The sequence below is a fragment of the Lissotriton helveticus genome, chromosome 3_1, assembly GCF_964261635.1.
Source record: "Lissotriton helveticus chromosome 3_1, aLisHel1.1, whole genome shotgun sequence".
NCBI lineage: Eukaryota > Metazoa > Chordata > Amphibia > Caudata > Salamandridae > Lissotriton > Lissotriton helveticus.
In genome coordinates, this window is record NC_136061.1 from 544,876,297 (window position 1) to 544,899,957 (window position 23,661).

Here is a 23,661-nt window from a genome sequence, read left to right on the forward strand (position 1 = left end):
TGTATAAAGCCTACGTGCCATTAATGTATTAAATGTCAGGGTGTACAGTTTCATACTTCTGCACGACACGTGACAGTCAAGCTTTCAAGAGTTTATTCACCATCAAATCTGACAAAAGTATACTGTTGTTACTGAGTTATATCGATTTAGATGCATTCAATTCTACAAAGCCTGAACAATGCTTAACTGATTGTCCTTGAACCAATACTGTAACTCTGGTCTGACAGGGGACTAGTTAAAAACCTTGGGAGTTTATCTCGAGGACATTAAATGTGACGGCAGATGGAAACAGTAATAAGCTTCATATTTTTGTAAAAACTGGTTGTTTGGCACAGGAGTTGTGAAAATATATTTAGTAAGAACAATTACAAATGGACCTGGACATAATAACACATAATACCAACACTTTAGATATTCTGTGACAATCAATTATCAAACAAGAATTTAGAGAACGGAGTTCAAAAAGAGTAGTCAGTTATATTTTTATTCTTATTAATAATTTTGTTGTATAAAAAAATATTGTCTTTATAGAGGATGTCTAATATTTATATTTGTTCAATTAGACTAAAAAAATTCAAATAATCACAAATTCAGAAATTCATACAGACAGAACATTTTTACAAAACAAAAACAATGAACAATAATTTCATGGATCGACAGATAAGTCGATCTTACGCTCGTTTCGGCTATCAGTCTTCATCAGGTAGCCATGATTAGAATTTCGATGAACAACCTTTCTTAATGTTAAGGTGAATTCTTAGGTCGTCCACAAAGGTGTATAGATAATAGGTTCTTCAATTCAAAGTGAACTTACTCAGCATCTGAGTTGTTTGTTTAACATAACTAAATGTAGCCCCTGAACTGTATCAAAAGGACTAGCTCCAAACTTGTTGCAGGAAAAGGAATAACAATAAAGACGGTCAACTCAGAAACTTGTGAGTGGGCCCCATTTCTGGCTATTCACTGTCAGTCCTAGTATAAAAAAATAAAAAAAAATAAAAAAAACACTGAACCCCGGCAAACACCGTGTAGCCCCTGTCGGGCAGAAGTTCACTGGGGACCGTATAGTTGATAAATTCAGCACGCGATCTGCAAATATAATGTGCAGCACGGCTAGTCGAGCCGCGAAAGGGGTATTTAGGGATCCCTTCGCCATGAAAACAACTTTAACAGACGTGAAAGACATTTGTGGGACTGGTGCACTTGTGAGGGAACTGTATCTCCACTGACCATCCTCCATGGATTTAAACCTGCTTCACTGAGGATATACAATATATTTCATTTGTATATTGTCTTTAAGGATGCAGACCCATAGCTTGCCTCTACTTTGTGTAGAATAAGTTGTAAGATCTACTGTGACTGTAGCATAATTGTAGTTTTGAATGCGCAAGAAGCACAACATGTACCCCAATGGCGGAGGGTGAAAAATAGCCAAATTAATGCAGAGAGAGGAATCAGTGTCACATGCAATAGTAGCCTGCTTCTTGAATGGAAGCTTAAGCAAAGCAAGAAATGCTGCAATAAAGATAGCAACAAAAAAAAAAGCACAAAGAACAGATACGTAGTCTAAGACTGAACAGCATTAAATAATGGAGCGGCATGGTGTGAATAAAGTCCTGGACTGGAGAAAGTAAAGCTGAATCTTTATAGAACTTGTTTATTGCTTCCAAGTAGAACAGTTGTGAAGCAACAACTCAAGTAGGCATTTTTTTTCGCACTTGCCCAGGAGCAGTGTAAGCAATGAGTAAACATTCTTCTGCTTATGTGCATTGTATGGAGGGACTACTGAACAGGAATGAGTGGCGACAGTGCGGTCTAGCAGGTGCCGGCAGTACTGAATGCACTACCATGAAGACAACACCCCGATAAATTACACTGCCCTTACCAGCAAGGTTTCTGCCCGAGGCTCCAAGCATTTCCATTCTGTGGAAATTACAGCTTATGTGGAGGCAAGTGCGTAAAACCCTTAAATCTGCAAGCCTGCTTGGCTCAAATGTCTGTTCCTGGAACTCCCCAAATATTATTGGTAGTGCCATAATAACAAGCTATGATGGTTTTTGTCTCCTCAATATGGTCATGCTTGAAAATAATATTGCAAGATGTACATCATGTGAAGTGTAAAAAAAAAAAAAATTGAAATATTACAAAACAAGATGCTCTGCCATGTACAAATAGGTTCGCAGAATGCTTTTGAACAAACGTAAGTTCTAGCCACCACATTCTACAGCCTTTTTCAAAGCACCTCATGCTAAAAAGGAGAATTTCATTAATTGTTTGCACTGGTGCATGCATTAACAAGGTAGGTAGTTCAATGATACACAGGGTAATGGCAGACCTAGGGTATGGAAGAGAAAACGCCACCTTTGGTCTCCACCAACATTTTATTTTGTGTCATTTAAATTGGTGAGCCATTAATAAAGATCAGCTAGAGATTTAGATAATTTTCTCACCTTTTGTTGTGTTGATGAAGTACGGTGAGATGTAGCCCCGGTCAAACTTCATACCTTCAATTATTTCCAACTCATCATGAAGAGTTTTGCCATCCTATAACAATAAAGACGTAACCTGTGACAAGCAGCAGTGCAGCCTCCCCACAATGCAGCACGGATGTGCTTCAACACTGTTCTGCCACCACATATCAATCTACCCATGAACCTAAACTTGTAATGATACTGTAAATCCCATCAAATTAACCTCATGTAACAAACACACCCATTTCATTAGGATGTTCAGATCTATGGTGTATATTTTTCACCTGGACTGACTTCTTTTATTGCTTTTTCTGCTCAATCTCACCAGTCCAACATTTCTCCAGATTTAGTATTTGCTTTAGCTTCACAAGCTTCAAATATTCTCAGACTGGATTAGGATCTTGAAATGTAATGACTTGAGGCACTAAAAGCTTTGTTCGGTTTGTCCAGCAAGGGACCCAGACAAAACTTTCCCTGAAAAGGTATGAGCAGCACACATTATGATTACAGTGGAACAAGAAACAGCGGACGAAGGGGAGGAAAGGGGTGGAGGTGGTGGTACTTGAGGGAAATCAATTGGGTGAGCCAGACACCAGGGCATTACAGTATTGACCCAGATAATGGGCTCCACATCTTCGTTATGGAATGGAGTCATGACCAGTCATAGATGGTGGATCTTTTTAGATTGCGACAGTTAAAATTGTAAAGAAGTTAAGCCCACTAAGCCAATCCCCCAGTAGAATTTAAATATGGAAATCCCCTGCATAACCACCCCTTTCCTGGCGCAGACACAACCCAGTGACATTCAGGAAGTTGGCTAAAAGGTAGGTCACCCAAACAGATTAAGGAACCCACCAACCAGGAATTCAAATCATTCAACCATGACATCGAGAGCAGGACACACCAGAACTGTAGTCGCTACTTACCATACACCTGGAGACAAAAAATACCCTCCAAGCAAGATAGACAGGAGTTCATGTACAATCAACTGTCTTTTTTTCACCCACTCCTTGACAAGTGTGATTACACAGACACCAACATGGCATGAGGAACCTATGCTCAATATGCACTTTACCAAAACACTACTCGTAGGTAATAGTACATCCTTCCAAAAACATACGTGTCTCACATGGTTGTCACTACACTGCAAAGTGCATCAACAAACAGTAAGAGATCAACTACAGTCATTACACATTAAAATACCTCCCAGACAGACCACTGTATGAACCAGCACCCTTTAAACAAACAAGTAAGAGGTTTGCCAAAGCACTTTGGTAAGTAATTACGGTTGTACAATGACAATATAACAACACATTCAAGAACACCAAATTGACAGAAGTAACCAAAGTTCCACAAGATGAGTAAATCTTGGATTCTTTAATGAAGATTACAGCCAGCCGACACGTGTTTCATCGCCTTCGCGATTCCTCAGGGCTGAAATAAACAAATAAGTAGCATCTAGCATATTCTTTGAACAGTTAGATTTTTCATGCCAGACCATGCTGTCTGACCAAAGTAAATATACAGTAGATGCTGCCTCCAGCTGTGGATATACAGTGAATTGTTCAACTCATTTCACTAGTGCCACCACAACACATCCGTGTCGAATAGGGTGTCTATAATCGATATTATATATAGACGTGAGTATACGTGATAGTGATTGTGATGGGTTTATGTGAGTGGAACAGGTAACTCAATCAAAGTGCTCGGCGATCTCCCATGACACAATATTGACAAGACCCTGTAGCGCAGTGGAAGTGTCCTGACCGTGTGCGGCTCTTACATACTGCATGCCAAACTTGTGATATGGTGCAAACATGTGTCAAAGAGAAGGCATACCTAGATGGCCGTATCGACATCAGAAGGTCTGTAAAATTATAGAGAGGGAGGAAAAATCGGAAAATTCTCATCACTAACCGCACTAAAGTAACTTAGGGCAAGACGTCACCACAATGAGACTGTCTCTTAGAAAACTAATTCTGTCTGCTCACCGCTTAGCTGGTGATAATTCCGACCCAGCCGGGCCTTCCAGTATGGGCACTGAATCAAGTGCGTCCAACAGCGGCGGAAGTCTTTATGTCTGTGACACAGTAAGGGTAAATTGTGTCACTACGATCAGTATCAAAGAATATACATATGGAGAAACTAGGTGAGACTATGTCTGTGCGAAAATTATATGTCAAAGGGCTAACCTGCTGGAGTCCTTTAATTAAAAAAGGAAAACATGCGATTGAATTCCCTAACTATTCTTCTTGCCGTGACACCCTTGTTGGTTTCAAATTCGGTTATTTGCAAAGATAGTCATGCATTACCAAAGGAAAAGTAACCCAATTTTACTTACAAATATTTATTTGTCAAACGAGTATAGAGTAGGCTCGGAAATCACTCGATATGTATAAACCAGAAATTCGGTCATGCCGTTATTAACATCAAATGCTGTTAAAAGAGAAAATTGCTCTCGTCAATAACTCGATATAGTCAGTTATGCATACGTGGGATTGCATATATGTAGCTATTGACTGATCTTACCGATTGTTTTTAGTAAAAACGGAAACCCAGTGCGGTTCCAATTAGTCTGTAAGTAAATGCTTAACAAAAAAAAGAGGGGATAAAAGCTGGATTTAGACATTCGCTCGTATCTTGCGAAATAACAGTTATAAATTACACTCCTACGTTGGTTCCAATGTCCGTTCGGCATCTAGCTTACCCGTGTGCGGCTTCTTCTAACGTTACAGGCGAGTGCACCTCTTCCGAGCCCGGTTCCGTGTTAGCACACGTGACTGAATACAGGCCTGCGTATATGCGCGTCTCAACGTGAGGCGTTCCCTTCACTTGAGCGCATTCGGAAAGTAACTGTAGCCGCCATATTGGAGAGGATAATGTATCTAGTGTCTAATCCCTCACATTGTATATAAGTAACTATGCTGATCAGATGCACATTCACAATTTGATCAGTCTAAAGAGAAGAAATATTGCTGCAAAATATGATATATATCTTGCTCCATGCAATTGTTTAGATGTCGATATGCGAACACGAAAATACCACATAATTGTTTATGGAGCTCAAATATGCTATGTATATCAATATTCATAGGGAATTCCGGTTTGTTTTATGCCCCCGGGTGCAGTGTGACGTTCAATTCTACTATTGCGTGCCATAATCCAGTGTGCACCGTGATTGAGAGGCATAACCTATATGAGTGGATGACCCATTCATACTGTGACTACCTATTATAATACAACAAGTACATCGTCAAAATCAATGTTTATATAATTCCTAAGTATACTTGTCTGTATGGGAGACATAAGCCAGCATTGGGAAAGATAGTGTTATTACAAAGATTTCCACATAAACAGTTCTGCAGTCTTACTGATTTTTATACATAAAATGTCACGTTCTATTGTCTATGTTTAATCACCCAAAAAGTATTGCATTTCTTGGTCGTAATTCAATCCCAACTCTACAGATTTCAAACGCATAATCCAGGTCGCTTCAATGCGTCTTAGTCTTAATTCGGGATGGGGCCACACTAAAACAATATTTGAGGCTTAAACGTGTCCCCAGAGGTCTGAGAGGCCAAATTTTTCCCACCTATGATGACCTAGATGCCGACCTCATGGTCAAATGGGAAGAATCTCTCTCTAACAACTCTATTACTCTAATGGAAATACTTATTGTGAGCGCGGAACGTAAGGCTACGAAATTACAGGCAGAGATAGCCACTATAGAACAAGAAATTAAGGATCTCAACAGACCTGAATCCACTGTAAAAAATTACACTATCCTGGATGAAATTCTATTAAAACATCAATCCGATATCAAAAATAGAAAAGCCAGGCAGTTAAGAAGGGACGAGTTGGACTATACCCACGGTCGAATCTTTACTTTTGATAAAAAATATGATTCCCTGATCCCTAATAGTTCTAAGAATGCTAGCAAGAGAACACAAGGTTCAGAACCTGCCTCCCTGTCATCCAGCAACACTTCTCTCAACTCTGTTAACACTGTAGGGGGAGAATCAGATAATCAGGATAGACAAGGAATGCCACCTTTTTTTCAAGAGGTTTTACGGATCAGGAAGGGCAACAAATTCCCTACAGCAAGAAACCAGTCAGATCCAAAACCAGGAGGGGCAGGGGACGACAACACAGAGAACTACAGAAGGAAGTTAAGATCAGGGGCCAACAGGAATTAGATGGTGCCGAAACTAGAGAAGTACAGGTGATTAATCTTTCCAAACTACATCTCACTCCAGACATGGTTTCCCTCCTTAGTAAAGGTCTAAGCTTCAACCCATATGCAATTGGTGATGTATGTAAATTAAAAATTGATTTGTTTAAATTTGTGAGGAACCTAAAACTGAAAAAGCATTTCTTTGGTTTGGAGAAAAGGGATAGAGGGATTACTATTAATACACCTGTTACGAGTACCACTGAATCCTTATCAATAAATGATGTGCATGCAACTCACCTTCTGTTATCATTGACCGATATGGAAGATTCTCCTCTTGACATGGATACACTTCTAGCAGAATTAAATATAGAATCTGATTATAGTATTGTCAGTGGGCTCAAGTCCAAATCAAAATGGATTCCCACACTACCTGGAGGCAATGCTATAGACAACTTCTATAGACGTGTATCAGAGGATCTTGACAACTTGAACCGTCTACGCAAGAGCAGAATGTTCAAATATAAGGATAATCTCACCAGTGGGGAAAGAGCAGCACTCAATATACTCATGAATGACAATACCATCACTATACGAGAGGCGGATAAGGGAGGGAATGTAGTGGTAATGGATCGCATAGACTATCAATTAGAAATGAGTCAACAATTACAAGATGAACTGTGCTATGAACGCCTCACATACAACCCCATTGGTCCACTAACAATAGAAATTAACTCCCATTTGTTAAATTGGAAACAATCAGGGTTATTGAACGAGGAAGAATACTTGTACTTAAAAATATTCAGACCAACATACCCATGGTTATACACCTTGCCTAAGATCCACAAGAACCTACCTTTTCCACCGGGGAGGCCAATTGTCTCTGGCATAGGTGGCCCTACAGAAAGAATAGCAGAATATGCGGACCTTTTTCTTGGCCCAATAGTCAAAAATTTACCCTCCTATATTCAGGACTCTAAGCATATTCTTAGCACTCTAGCAGACATGGAATGGCAAGAAGACTTTTTTCTAGTAACAATGGATGTGGTATCCCTTTATACCAGTATTGACATAGACTTAGGCATCAAGGCTATTAATAAATTTATTGGCAATAGACCTGCCACTCTATGGAAACACACTGAAATGCTAGCAACAATGATAGAACTAATTCTCAAAAATAACTATTTCATGTGTGAAAGACACTGGTACCGGCAAAAACAAGGTGTGGCCATGGGCTCAAAAATATCACCCTCGTTTGCAAACCTGTTCATGGGTGCACTAGAGGCAGATCTCATCTGGGGCGATAAGGGCAGCCAGTATATCGACTCCATAATATTTTGGGGTCGATATATTGATGATTGCATCCTTATTTGGTCAGGCTCAGAGGAGCAACTACAGAGTTTCTTTCAATATTTAAACGACAACTTGTGGAAAATTAGCTTCACAATGAAGTGGAGCAAGACGAATATAGAATTCCTAGATATTGAGTTCTATATCTCATCTAATTGCTTGCACAGTAGACTGTTCAGGAAGTCAACGGCATGCAATGCAATTCTGCATGCCTCTAGCTCTCACCCCCTACACCAGATTAACGCCATACCATTTGGTGAATTTATTAGGGCAAGAAGAAACTGTAGTGAGGATGGTGAATTCGGGAGATGTATCACCAACATGAAAGAAAGATTTCAAACCAGGGGCTATGCAAAAAATCCTATTTCAAAAGCTGAGCAAAGAATCAAGAAAGTGAAGAGAACAGACACTCTAATCACTAGACAACAACGAAATTCTGATGATAGAGAACATATCAGAATGGTGACGGATTTCAATTCACTCCATTCTGATCTACGAAAAAGTTTAACCAAACACTGGCATATATTAAAATCCGAGAAAGCTCTGACCAACTGCATCACAGAACGACCACAGATTTCCTTCAGAAGAGGAAACACATTACGGAATAAGTTGAGTCCCACTGTTCCCCGTGATATGAGGAATGTTGATTGGTTGACACAACGTGGTCTAGGTTTCCACAAATGCGGGTTCTGTAGTATGTGTAAATGGGCCAAACACGGGACAACAAACTTCATGGGCCCGGATGGCACATGTCACAAAATCAAAAATAATATCAACTGCACAACCAAATTTGTCATTTATATTATTGAATGTGAATGTGGTAAACAATATGTGGGGAGCACAATTAGAACATTGAAAGAAAGAATGATGGAACATATAAGAGCAATTGTAAACTGTGACCCCAAATACCCTGTGGCCTTGCATGTAGCCTCCTGCCAACAAGGCCATACAAGTAAAAATGTGCAATTTTTTGGTATAGAAACTGTTCCTCTGGCACTAAGAGGTGGTAATCGCGAATTAAGACTAAGACGCATTGAAGCGACCTGGATTATGCGTTTGAAATCTGTAGAGTTGGGATTGAATTACGACCAAGAAATGCAATACTTTTTGGGTGATTAAACATAGACAATAGAACGTGACATTTTATGTATAAAAATCAGTAAGACTGCAGAACTGTTTATGTGGAAATCTTTGTAATAACACTATCTTTCCCAATGCTGGCTTATGTCTCCCATACAGACAAGTATACTTAGGAATTATATAAACATTGATTTTGACGATGTACTTGTTGTATTATAATAGGTAGTCACAGTATGAATGGGTCATCCACTCATATAGGTTATGCCTCTCAATCACGGTGCACACTGGATTATGGCACGCAATAGTAGAATTGAATGTCACACTGCACCCGGGGGCATAAAACAAACCGGAATTCCCTATGAATATTGATATACATAGCATATTTGAGCTCCATAAACAATTGTGGTATTTTCGTGTTCGCATATCGACATCTAAACAGACCCCCCAGGATATAGCGGCATGGATTAGCAAATTTAGCGGCACAAAAATGGAAATTTAGCGGCACAACTATGGAAATTTAGCGGCAATTTTGCGGCATTTTATTTGGCCATTTTTCCTACAACAAACACAGAAATCTTCGTTTTTTTAGTTATTTAACAACATGAAGCTATGTATGTATACTAATGTAAGCATTCCTCCATAGAAACACTCTTGATTGTGGGTTTAAGTAATTCCCTTTTCCTACAGCTTGAGGCCCGCATAAGGCTCGAGTGCCCCCTTCTACATGGGCATGCCATCAATATTTATATATAGGTACCCAACCTCACGTGCCCGCGCTCGTCAAACCGGGCACCTTGGAGTACAGTACTCGAGGTGCTACAAAGCAAAAATACTTTATGGCCGCAACACGTCGCACATCTTTACAGGCGCACGGATGGGCTCGGGTGTCATAACTTTCCTTCCGGTCCGTTGCCGATGAAATTCGGAGTTTTCCGTGTTTTGGCTTGCCTGGAAACATGGAGCCACGTTTGCATCATATTTCAAAGACAGAACAAAATATAAGTAGGTAGCTTTCCAAATTAAAACACCAGGTGATCGTATTCTTTGATTGTAGAAAATGTTGGGGGAGAGGATGTGGCATAACGGCAAGAGCTGCCCATGTTGGGACAGGCGAACCAGGTTCGAGTCTCGGCGTCTGCTCAACATCCTGTGATTCAGGGCACATAACTTAATCTCTCCATCCCTACCCAATTTTTTTTTTAACGAAACTGGTGATCACTTATAGCGTTCTACTTCTTATATCTTCGGTCGTGGTCGCTATATATTAAAAAAGCATCAAAAGAAGAGGGAAAAGACGATGGGGGAGAGATACGGAGTTATTAAATGATAGAAAGAGACACTGACAGGGTAGAGCATGATCGAGTGACTGTCAGCGGATGATAGCGAAAAGAGATTGGAAGTCGTATTGAGAAAACCTGCAATCATTTGGAAAGAAGAATAAGATGCAGAGGGAGGGGGTTCGGCGTGCTCAGCACTCTCCTCCCTCACTGCACACACAGAGGCACGAACAATCCCACCACACCTCCCAAAATAGCCCTTCTCAAAATAAGGAAAAAAACAGCAGCAGCTTTTTTATTTCAAAGAGTAAACACGGAGGCTGCGGGGGTCTGGAGGTTATGGAAAAAGAGGAAACCATGGTGCTTAATCAACCGCGCGCACACTTCCCTCCGTAAAATTAACCAGACATGCATCCCTGGAGCCCATCCAAGAGTTAACCCCCGCAGTAACTGTAGTAGCTAGCGTTCTGATAGCTCACCGTGCCTAATTGAAACCAGTATATATGATCTATGAAATCTGCTATTCACCAAAAGACTTACAGAACAGTTGTGAAAGTAATTGTCAGACCCCATTCGGGTGCACGAGCAGAGAGAGGGCAGACGGGCTACTGCCACCAACTGGGGTGATTACGGTAATTAGGCAAACACAAAGAGATGTACGGAGCACTGAAGCTTTTCAGCCACTCGCCCCCAGTCACGGCGGAGACAGACACACCCTCCTTTCCATTGGCTCACGGCAAAATGGCGGATTTCGCGGGCGTTTTTGCAAATATCGCGGCATTTGCACGGATCGGCCGATTTCGCGATTTTTTTGCAAATCGCGAAATCGCGATAAGCTGGAGGGTCTGTCTAAACAATTGCATGGAGCAAGATATATATCATATTTTGCAGCAATATTTCTTCTCTTTAGACTGATCAAATTGTGAATGTGCATCTGATCAGCATAGTTACTTATATACAATGTGAGGGATTAGACACTAGATACATTATCCTCTCCAATATGGCCGCTACAGTTACTTTCCGAATGCGCTCAAGTGAAGGGAACGCCTCACGTTGAGACACGCATATACGCAGGCCTGTATTCAGTCACGTGTGCTAACACGGAACCGGGCTCGGAAGAGGTGCACTCGCCTGTAACGTTAGAAGAAGCCGCACACGGGTAAGCTAGATGCCGAACGGACATTGGAACCAACGTAGGAGTGTAATTTATAACTGTTATTTCGCAAGATACGAGCGAATGTCTAAATCCAGCTTTTATCCCCTCTTTTTTTTGTTTAGCATTTACTTACAGACTAATTGGAACCGCACTGGGTTTCCGTTTTTACTAAAAACAATCGGTAAGATCAGTCTATAGCTACATATATGCAATCCCACGTATGCATAACTGACTATATCGAGTTATTGACGAGAGCAATTTTCTCTTTTAACAGCATTTGATGTTAATAACGGCATGACCGAATTTCTGGTTTATACATATCGAGTGATTTCCGAGCCTACTCTATACTCGTTTGACAAATAAATATTTGTAAGTAAAATTGGGTTACTTTTCCTTTGGTAATGCATGACTATCTTTGCAAATAACCGAATTTGAAACCAACAAGGGTGTCACGGCAAGAAGAATAGTTAGGGAATTCAATCGCATGTTTTCCTTTTTTAATTAAAGGACTCCAGCAGGTTAGCCCTTTGACATATAATTTTCGCACAGACATAGTCTCACCTAGTTTCTCCATATGTATATTCTTTGATACTGATCGTAGTGACACAATTTACCCTTACTGTGTCACAGACATAAAGACTTCCGCCGCTGTTGGACGCACTTGATTCAGTGCCCATACTGGAAGGCCCGGCTGGGTCGGAATTATCACCAGCTAAGCGGTGAGCAGACAGAATTAGTTTTCTAAGAGACAGTCTCATTGTGGTGACGTCTTGCCCTAAGTTACTTTAGTGCGGTTAGTGATGAGAATTTTCCGATTTTTCCTCCCTCTCTATAATTTTACAGACCTTCTGATGTCGATACGGCCATCTAGGTATGCCTTCTCTTTGACACATGTTTGCACCATATCACAAGTTTGGCATGCAGTATGTAAGAGCCGCACACGGTCAGGACACTTCCACTGCGCTACAGGGTCTTGTCAATATTGTGTCATGGGAGATCGCCGAGCACTTTGATTGAGTTACCTGTTCCACTCACATAAACCCATCACAATCACTATCACGTATACTCACGTCTATATATAATATCGATTATAGACACCCTATTCGACACGGATGTGTTGTGGTGGCACTAGTGAAATGAGTTGAACAATTCACTGTATATCCACAGCTGGAGGCAGCATCTACTGTATATTTACTTTGGTCAGACAGCATGGTCTGGCATGAAAAATCTAACTGTTCAAAGAATATGCTAGATGCTACTTATTTGTTTATTTCAGCCCTGAGGAATCGCGAAGGCGATGAAACACGTGTCGGCTGGCTGTAATCTTCATTAAAGAATCCAAGATTTACTCATCTTGTGGAACTTTGGTTACTTCTGTCAATTTGGTGTTCTTGAATGTGTTATATTGTCATTGTACAACCGTAATTACTTACCAGAGTGCTTCGGCAAACCTCTTACTTGTTAGTAGTAGTTCTTTACTCACATGAGTGGTTTAGGTTTGTCCACTCGCCGAATAGCACCTGAAAATCTGTACCACTTTGTACTGTATGCGCATGAACAGGCAGTGCACCCATTTACTGTACCAAAAACCTTCTCCCTGTCACCCTTTAAACAAACCACACCTAATGAAGTAGCATTTTATCAGTCAACAAACTGCTTCAGCTCCTCACTGCGGGAATAAAAAAATAAAAAATACACCACACCATACACAAAAATTACACAAAGGAAAAAGAACTTCTGAAGGCGAAGGCAGATGCAGAAACATAACGAATGGCCACGTTCAGCAATAGTTGTGTCCAACTTTGTCTCAGCACTTCCTCTATGGGACAGGTTACTATTTAAAATTTTAAAAAGCAGAAGTACATGTAGTAGCACAAAAATGTATCTCAGTCTAGAAATCCTTCTTGACGGATACATTTTTCCAGGGTGAAACACGTTTTGTCAATGTCCGATCTCTACATTGCTTCTTTGGGTAATATCCACACTCTGCGTTCTATAACAGCCAATCTAGAATTCGGTGGACATTTAACTTCCTTAAAGAAGGGTCTTGATTCTTCTTAATACTTTCTTAAGATAGGTAGAGCAACATTCAAAGCTCTCACTTTAAAAGCATATTTCCCTCTAACCAAAAGGTCAAATAACTGATTGTTTCAGAGGTAAAATACACATGTAGGGAAGATACACTTTCAGTAGATAAAATAAGCAACAGGAAGGAGGACAGACGCAATAGTCAGATGAGTGTTGGGTTCCCAAAAGATTTAAGACCAAAGAGTACAGTGCATGGAAGGCTGCACTAACAAATCTCCAGTGGTAAAATGGCCACAGGGCTGGTTAAGGCTTTTTTTTGGTTAAACAATTCATAGGTTTCTGTTGAAGGGGGGGTTTATATTACGGTAGTCTTTCATAACTACTCTATCAAATGCCTGCACCCTCATCAGATGGAGAAGCTCTTCACAACTGAAATATGAATCTCTTGGCGAGCGTCTGAGTCTTGCACATAACCAATCTGCTCAATCTCCCAGATAATAAATGAAAGTAATACGGCTAACATGAAAGAATGCATGTATCTAATTGGAGCAGATTGCGCTGGGATCTAAAAAAATATAAGAACAACTGAAAAACTTTACCCAAAGGCTCTCATAACAAGGGGCCTAGTCATTCTAATGGGCCTTGTAATTGAAGTCAGTGGAGAGTGGTAGTCCACCGGAAAAGCTCACATGCAGCAATAAGGCGAAGTCTTCAAGTAAAACAGTGCAGAAAAATATGGTGAATTAGCCTATCCAGTCCGAAAAGAAAACGTTATTTAGCAAAAAAGTGGAATTCCTATTATTTCGTACATAGGGCCTAACTAGACAATACATGGTTATATTTAGTAGATCTTACCACAGCAACTCATTGCAGTTTACCATCATCCCTGAGATGCCAGCAATAAAACTTGCATTTTGCGACCTCTCTCTACATTAGGCCATAACCCAATCACTCAATCAGGTAATATGTTCCATCACAAAGATATAAGAAAGGTTTGGAAGCTCTGGGTTACAAACTTCTTAGAAATGTAAAACCTAATCAACTGGTTCAACATCATATTTAAAACCACATCTGCAACTAAAAGTCACAAAATGTGATCAATACATCAACAGTTTCAGTTAATTGATAAATGGGAGAGGGATAAAAGGCGTAAAATGTGAAAAAGCTAAATGTAGACAAGCTTCATGTTGCAACAGAAAAAGAAAAATCAGATCGAACAAGGGAACAAAAAGTTATTTCTATGCAATTAGCCCCAAATACCACTACTCTCAATGATGACAAAAGGGAGTATGCCATAATCTCCGGCTTGAGCTAACAAAAGTAATTTCAAGCATGTGAGTGGACACAAATTCAGACGCTCGATCTACCAAATGGACCACCAGAGAAGTTTAGAGTATGCAAATGCACATCAACGCCAATAATGATGCAATCAAACCTTTGGTACTCTAAAATTTGAAAACAAAATTGATCGGCTAAAGATTAATTCCCTATCAAGACAATATTTTTCAACTTACACATATATACATATGTACACACATATATACGTACACACATATATACACACATACATACATATATACATAAAACAACTACCTTCCCCCCCTTAGCATTCATATTCCAAAGCAAAAGTGAGTGAACAAGGGAGGCAAGCACACCCAGCATTCATTTGGCTGCTCTCCTGGGTACATTTTAAAAACCATAGTGCTAAATGCAGTCTTTTACTCTTCAAGGACTTTAACCTCCATTCTCACTTCCTTCTCCCCATCCAGTCTTTGAGAAAAGAATAGACAGGCGGATGAAGAGCAATCTATTGTGGTCTACATCTATTCATGAATATCTCGCTCCTACTTCCTTCCAGTCGTCCATCTCTCCAAGCTTCCTTCCATCTTTCTCCCTCTCAATCCATCTCCCACTCTGCATCCATGCCTGCCTGCATGCATGCATGCATGCATCCATCCATCCATCCATCCATCCACTCACTCCCTTCTTTTCTTTAATGTGCTAGTCGCATGTGGTCCTCTGCTCCACATTGCCAATTCATTACAGAGGTATTTAGGAGCTTCGGTTTTAGAACGTTGTGTTGTGCACACTACCTAGTGGAGCTCCTTCCCTCAACCCAGATTAAACTGCTAAAGTGGAGGATTCACGATACCCATACATGGCCAACTCCATCTTCCTGCCATCTTAGTTACCCTCTCTAGAGGGGGCTAAAGTAACAGCTCCCTCAGGTACCATTTATTTCAAGCAGGGGCTTTAAGGTTTGAACGCCAGGTATCAAGATGAGGCCCGAGATCACTTTCAAGATGAAATCTGTATTCTCTCTGGGGAGAAAAAAAAACATTCCTCCTCTCAGCTTTCTCCCGCTATGAGGCGAGGCACGGCGTTGGCAGCTCGGTTCATTGAACTAAAGAACAGAGCCAGCTGGACAGCCTGCCTGATGCCAGGGCAAAGAACGTAGCTATGGCATGTGTACAAATTTTGCCTTTTATGCCAGAAAAATGTGCCTTTTGATGTTGATCAAATTTGGCAAACTGGACTGAAATATCCTTGGTGGGTCCGATTTACCTACTACTGCCTGGAAAGCTCACTGAGCACTGCAGTCTGTTTAGTCGGTCAAGTCAATTGTAGATGTTGTACAAAACCATTGTAGGTGTAGATCTGGATTAGGCCATACCGTTTACATCTTAATCTAACTACGTACCTTCACTGTAATGACACCCTTACGCCCAACTTTCTTCATTGCATCCGATATTAAGTTTCCAATTTCCGGATCGCCATTTGCCGAAATTGTAGCAACCTGCAATGAATTTTAAAATCAATTACAATTTTTCATGACCAACTCTCCCGTGCATCTAAAGATCTCTCAGTGCTACTCATTAAGCCTAAGAGCACCACTTTGGTAAAGAAAACTACTGTTGCCACAAATTTATGAAGCATTTTCAAGTGGCATACTGCAAGCTATAAAACTCAAATGTAGCAGAGCACAATTGAATCGCATGACAAAACTTTATATGTGGGCTCAGAAATCACTAATCATGCAACACATTTGTTTTTCACTTTTAAGCACCAAGTAACTCAGAGTACTGACATCTTCAGAGTTCTGGAGACCATTAAAAGAACACAAGTAAGAATGGTTCGTCTCATTGTTGATTTCCTTTTCATGTCGGGGTCCAATTTTCTTAGAGGATACTTTACCACCTTATTTACATAAATATATTCGATTTACATTTTGGTTGTACATTTATGGTGTAATTTCCCTTATGTCCCTCAACAGAGAGACCTCTGTCCCACTGAAAACCTACCTTCTTTCAATTCTAAATGCCTCTTAAATCTCTGCATTACATTTAGGTTTGCATTGCTTTTCCAGTTACGATTACCTTGCATTTCAAGACACCCCTTACAGTAGCATCAAAAGCAGTTTTTAGGTCTCGGACCTAAAGGCTGCGCTTGCGCAGTCTGGGGTCGGAGATTTAATGTCTATTAGTAGCGCTGTAGAACCCGCCTCCCTGCCCCGTCTCTCCTCCATTGGCTGGCTTCGTAAACGGAGGCCAGCCATTGAAGGAGAGATGCGTCACTCCGATTTAGCCGTGTCTTTTTCGGATTTGGGGGCGTAAGTTTTGCGGTTTTTTAGACAGTGACGTTGTCTGTCACTCAGAACCTCAACCACGCCCCCAAGTCCGAAAATGGCCGTAGTATTGTAAATGCCATTTTGCGCTGATCGTCTCTGCAAGAAGTCGCTGAGTACTTCTTCCGACGGTATGTATTTTTTTTTTTTTTTGATGTAAGCTTTTTTTTGCTAATCTTATGTTTATTCTCTCTTTTCTAGGTCCAACGTGGCCCGTGGCGTCTCCCTGCAGCGATGTGCACCGCTGTGCACGGAGTGGTTCCGATACGCGGCTCTTTTGCAGTTTGAGGTAAGCTATCTTTTCGATTTTACTAATCTAATGTTTTTTCTCTCTTTTCTAGGTCCACATGGCTCGTGGCGTCTCGCTGCAGCCGTGTGCACTACTGTGCACGAAGTTGTTCAGACGGGTATGTATGTTGTTGTTTTCGTTTAGAGGTAAGCCATTTTGTGTCGGTTTGTTGTCTAATGCTTGTTTTTGTTCCTTTTACAGGTCACCCCCGGCTCCTAGCCGTTCCGTGCAAAGAGTGTTTTGCCCGGTATGCATGCGGCTGTTTGCGGGTCTCAGGTAAGCCATCTTGTCTGTTTGTTGTCTAATGCTTGTTTTTGTTCCTTTTACAGGTCACCCCTGGCCCGTGGCCATTCTGTGCAGCGTCGTGCAAGGAGTGTTTTGCCCGGTAAGCATGCGGCTGTTTGCGGGTCTCAGGTAAGCCATCTTGTCTCGGTTTGTTGTTTAATGCTTGTTTTTGTTCCTTTTACAGGTCCCCCCGCGGGTAAGAGCAGCATGGTGCAAGGAGTGTTTTGCCCGGTATGCATGCGGCTGTTTGCGGGTCTCAGGTAAGCCATCTTGTCTCTGTTTGTTTTTGTTCCTTTTACAGGTCTCCCCTGGCCCGTGGCGGTTCCGTGCATGCAGTGAAGTCTCAGGTAAGCCCTATTTATTTTCTTTCTTATGTAATGCGTTTTTTAAAATTATAACTGTGTCCGGAGAGAAGAAGTGTGCTGGCTCCCCTGCGGGGCTCTCCCGAGGAAGAGAGCCCCACCCGCCTCCACTACCAGCAACCGGCCTCCAGGAGCAGGACCGGGTGAAGAGGAGGGCGCCGCCCTCGCCGAAGAGCAGCGCTAAATAGAGCCCGGTGAGTAATGGCCCCCCCTCCCTCTTATTATTATTTATTTTCATGACGCCTTTCTTTCCCTTTTTTGTCATGTTAGTCAGTCTTGCAAGTTTTTGCTGTTTGACGGGCCTGCCCACGGTTTGATTTTTACTGTCTTTGCCTCTTTTTTGTTTTTACCACCCCCTTCACCGTAACTTCTTTTAGTCAGATTTCTTTGTTGTCTTTGCCTCTATTTCTGTCCCTGAAGCCTTATCCACCTTTTTGGTTTCCTTGCACCTTTTTGCCGTGCCTGTCACACTGTCCGCCTTCAGCCTTTTTGCCAGGTATGTGCAGGTCTGCCTTCCACCTTGTTTAATGCCTTTCAGGGAAACACCTTTTCAATCTATCATAGGCTTCGTTTTTCTTGAACTGTACCCGATTTGTATTTATGTATTTAGTTGTGTGTTTTTATATTGCGCGGACATTACCCAGAGGTGTCAGAAGGTTTCATAATAGAGCAAAAGAACGTTACATGAGGAATTTAGCAAAACAAGGTAGTATGTGACAATATGTATAACTGCTACGGTTACTCATGGAGAGTTACATACCTACAAATTCCATATTCAATGCAAATTACATATTTAGAAACGTTAAATCGATCAGGGATACATTAACATATATTACAAATTTACATAGTTGAAGAAGAAAGGTCGTTATAGCTCTATAGGCTGTCTTGTAACTGTCAGGGTAACATCATTAAATAGGAGGGCGTGTGCCTGGTGGGGAGCTTAACGAGGAGTCTTATTTTGAAAAAATTATTTGGAAGAGGTTTTAAGGTCCTTTTTGAAGATCCGGAAAGAGGTGTTGGTGTAAAGGTATGGCTGTAAAGAGTTCCAATTTCTAGTCTCACTACTGAGGATGGATGTGGCGTAACAGCTGGGAAACCCGGTTTGAGTCTGATGGGAGACTGAAGCATCCTGTGATTCCGGGTAGATCACTGAATCTCTCTGTGCCGAAAAGTGAATGTGTCTGTCTTTAATGCAACTGGTGCTCATGTAAAGCGCTGTGTTCCCTTTGGTTCGAGATCACGCTATATAAAACTGCAACAAAAAAAAACATGCGCCGTAAGTCCCTTTTGAAAGTTGGAGGTTCGAGCAGCAAGATTTTCAGCCTTTTTGCCTTTAACTTTCACCCATAACACTCAAAGCCATCGCCTGCTATCACACACCCCTGTCACTGCCTATCCCTCCCTCTTCCATCAACCCCGGCTGCCACTACCCCGTACCCTACCTTCACCCCACTGACTGCCCCAGCACCCTCAGTCTGGGGGTGTCATACCCGCTTTAGTCACGCCCACTGCCGCCACCTTCGCTTCTCCCTGCTAAGCACCCTCTACTTTATTCACTCGTAGGCCAATACCCCCCCCCTCTCTGGGGGCTCGAGAGCACTCTTGCACTTGGGTGCGCTGTGCGTTGAGGCCTGGACGCCTCGTAGCGCTTCTGTGCGCCTCGTAGGATCACCGGCACAGAAGCCTACCTAGTCTCACGCATCCCGCGTGAGACGCGTACTCCGGTCACTGCAGGCTGGTGCGAGGCGTACTGCCAAAGGACCAAGGCGCCCCTCCCTCCAAGCAGAGCCCCTAACCCTCGCACCCCGCAGCCCTGTTTTAACCTTGTTTATGGTTTGAGTGGCCTGTTATGGTAATCAGTGCGCATAGGATCTAAAATGCCTTTACCAAGTTAATCAGCACCTCGAAAACCCCCAGGCGATCTTAGGTAGAGTGAACGGCAACTGTCGCAGCTCTGTGGTGAAACAAGATACCGTGTCAGGTAGGATAAATCGTTTATTATTGCTCTTACTACCGTGTGGTGCAATAACCCTGAGATACTAAGGAGGATGAGTGGCTGAATGCTGCAGGGACTGCTCTTTGGTATAATCATCTTAGGGAGTTGAATGAGAGTTGCCTCTCACTGCTCCAAGGTCTAATTACCCTGATTGCACTCGTTTTTTTCTTGCCTCTGCCCCCCTGATTGTGCTCGGTTTTCTTGCCTTCTTCCCCCTGATTGCACTAGTTTTTCTTGCCTCTGCTCTCCTGATTGTGCCATTTTTCTTATTTATTTAATTTTGAAAGTTTTATATAGCGCGAACAAGATCTTTGCAGATATCAGAGCGCTTTACATAGAAAGGGGGAACATGAGGGAGCATAGTCAAACAGATACGTCAGTAATGCTAATAGTACAAATACGTGGGAACATAGAAAATCACGTAAGTCGATAATACAAGTAAAACAAATAAGCAAAGGGGGGTCGAACAAGTAGTAAAGATCGGTCTTAAAAGAGTCCAAAATAATAGTTCAAGTGTATTTAGCCATGAGGATAGCTTTTACTTCTTTCTTAAACAGTGTAGTGGAGGAGATGAGCCTCGTTTCAGGAGGGAGTGAGTTCCAGATCCTGGGTACCATTCCTGAGAAGGAGCGTTTATAAGTTTTTTCCTTCCGGAATCTTCCGGAAGCTTCGAGAAGATGGTTTGTGCCTCTGGTGTTTCTAGAGCCGCCAGAAATTGTCAGCTTCTGAGTGAGATAGCCGGGTGAGCTCAGGTGGACAGCCTTGTGCGTCATGCAGGCGATTTTCAGATGTATTCTGGCTTCAAAAGGTAGCCAGTTCAGGTATTTCAAGTCAGGGGAGACATGCGAGTGTTTTTTTGACCCAGTGATGAGTCTCGCTGCAGCGTTTAGAGAAGCTCTTAGGGGTGCGGTAGTAGTTAGGGGGAGTCCGCAGAGGGCGATGCTGCCATATTCTATTCGAGGGATGACTAGTGCTTGTACTGCAGTTTGGAAGTCTTTGGCAGGGAGGAAGGGTTTAAGTTTCCTCAGGGTATTGATTTGGTAGTTCGCTCCCTTAGTTGCCTTGCTGATATGTTGCTGCATGTTGAGATTGGTGTAAAGTGTTATGCCTAAAGATTTTGCTGAGTCCACGATGGTGGGTTGGACATTGAGTGCAGTTAGGTGTTTAAGCCAAATTTGAGTGGTAGAGATCTTCGCGGGAGGAGAGATAAGAAGGAACTCTGTTTTCAGCGCATTGAGTTTGAGATGATTATCGGCAAGCCAGGATTGGGTACTTCTGATCGTTGAGTTCAGGAGCAAAATGTCATTGGGGATTGTAATTTGAGATATAGTTGGGTATCATCGGCGTACATGTGAAAGTGTACATTGGATGCTTGTAACAAGGTGGTGAGAGGTTCCATAACTAGGTTGAACAAAGCTGGGGATAGGGAGGAACCCTGGGGGACGCCTAACAAAACAGGTATTGGCGAGAACATCAGGTTGTTGCTCTTGAATTTCTGCGACCTGTTGTGTAGAAAGGAAGTGAACCACTTGAGAACAGTCCCAGATAGACCCATTCTTGTGTTTAATAGTTCGAGTAAATTCTCATGTTTGACGGTGTCGAATGCTGAAGAGAGATAAAGAAGGATGAGGAGGCAGGTATCGTTTAGATCTAGGATTTGAAGGGCGTCGTCAATTATGTGGGTCATAGCAGTTTCTGTACTGTGTCCTGCTCGGAAGCCTGATTGATGAGGGTTGAGGAGATCAAACTGATCAATGTGTTTAGTGAGTTGTAGTTGTGCGCATTTTTCCAACAATTTGGCGAGAGTGGGGATATTGGTAATGGGACGGTAGTTTTTTTTAAATCAGAGGAGTCGGCTGTAGGTTTCTTTAGTAAAGGTGTGACTTGTCCAACTTTGAGGGAGTCAGGGATGGTTCCTTGTTGAAGTGAGCTGTTGATAATTTTAGTCCAAAGTGGGAGGAGCAAAGGGGTAAAGTCTTTTACAGCGTTAGCAGGAAGGGGGTCCGTGAGGCGATTAGATGGTTTCAAGGTGCTGAGCAGTTTGCCAATTTCTTCTTCAGAGTAGGTGACAAAGGATGACCATGTAGCATTGTTTTTTGGTTCAGTGGGTGCTATGCAGTGAGCTTTGGGGTAGAGGCTTGCGTCAATGAGGAGATCGCTCTTTATGTTGTCAGTTTTTTGGATAAAGAAAGCGGAGAAGTCTTCACAGGAGGGAGCCTCGCGCATAGTGCTGAGTGGCTGGGGTTGTTCCTTGGATTGTGTTCTGATTAGCTCAAACAGTTTTCTCGGACGGTTTTTAGCTTGGTCGAGCTGGAGGCTGAAGAAATCTGGTTTAGAGCGTTTAATTTTCCTGAAGTAGGCGTTTCTCTTTTTCTTCAGTGTTTTTAGGTGCAGTGCAGATGGAGCTGATCTCCAGGTGCGCTCTGCCATTCGCATGGCTCGTCTATCCTCATTGAGACTCCCGTCGTACCATGGATTGGAGATTTTAGTGGAGACTTTTTAGTTGCATAGGTGCAGCCTCATTAAATCATTGAGCTCATCGCGTTGAGATAGTGGTCAGTCAAGGATTGAACGTCCGTAGTGCCGGAAGGGGGAAGTAGGAGATTGCAGCTGTTAGGGGGTAAAGAGTTTGGGTTGAGTTTTTTCAGGTCTCTTTCCCAGATTTTGGGCTTGGAGGATTGAGCCGTGTTAAATTTGACTTTTTCCATTGATGAAGAATGTGACAATATGATGATCTGACCAGTTACAGGGTTGGATAGATTCGAGTTGGATAGAGTCTTCTTTGGAGATAAGGTCGAGGATAGAGCCTTTCTCGTGGGTCGGGCTGTTGCATATTTGGGTGAGGTCAAGGGCATTGAGGAAATTTTTAAGACTATTTACCACCGCGTCATTGTGATCGTTCCAGTGGAGGTTGAAGTCACCGAGGTATATTTGGGTGAGCTGCTGTCCGGAATTGGTTGAGATCATATCCATGATTTGTTGGGAGAAGGTGGGGTTGTCCCCGGGTGGGTGGTAAATGCCGTGAAGAGAGCATATCGGTTTGCCCTCACTGATAATATCGAGGCAGATGTATTCACAGGAAGTTGGGGAGGGTAGGGAGGGGGAGGTGACTTTCAGAACAGAGAGGTTGTTCCTGTAAATGCATGCGATTCCACCACCTATTTTGCCGGACCTGTCAAGTCTAATGATGTGGTAGTTTGGAGGAACCAGAATGTCCATTATAGGTGTAGAAGATTCGGTTAGCCAGGTTTCAGTCATGATGATTAGGTCAAGGTCCAGTGTTAAGATGAGATCAGCGATGGCGGAGGAGTGTCTAGAGGCCGATCTGCAGTTGAGGAGAGTGCATTTGAGACGGGGTGTGTCGAGGGAGGTAGAGGGTTCTAGAGAGAGGGGGACTTTTCTAAGGTTATTAGGGATGGAGATTCTGTTTAGTGTGGGGGGTCTAAGGGGATTTGAGTGTATCGTGGGAATGGCGAGATGTGTGGTGGATGTGTGGTATAGGGGAGCTGGGTCGTAGGAGCGGAGGAGGGTGAGCGTGTCGAGGTCCGAAAGAGTGTTGCGTGGGCGACAG

At 42.3% G+C, this 23,661-nt stretch overlaps 1 protein-coding gene across 2 annotated transcripts in view; it reads right to left on the minus strand.

Annotated features, from left to right (window-relative positions):
- The window catches only part of HSPD1 (heat shock protein family D (Hsp60) member 1), a 171,373-nt gene that overhangs the window by 90,830 nt on the left and 56,882 nt on the right, over nucleotides 1-23,661 (minus strand). For both annotated transcript variants that reach the window (XR_013608662.1, XM_078680438.1), the window contains exons 5-6: nucleotides 16,235-16,330; nucleotides 2,451-2,544 (exon numbers count right to left, since the gene is read on the minus strand). Coding sequence is in view for 1 of the 2 variants with exons in the window: in XM_078680438.1 (XP_078536564.1) it covers nucleotides 2,451-2,544; nucleotides 16,235-16,330 (190 nt within the window). In the remaining variant the exon portion in view is untranslated. The remainder of the gene's footprint in view (nucleotides 1-2,450; nucleotides 2,545-16,234; nucleotides 16,331-23,661) is intronic.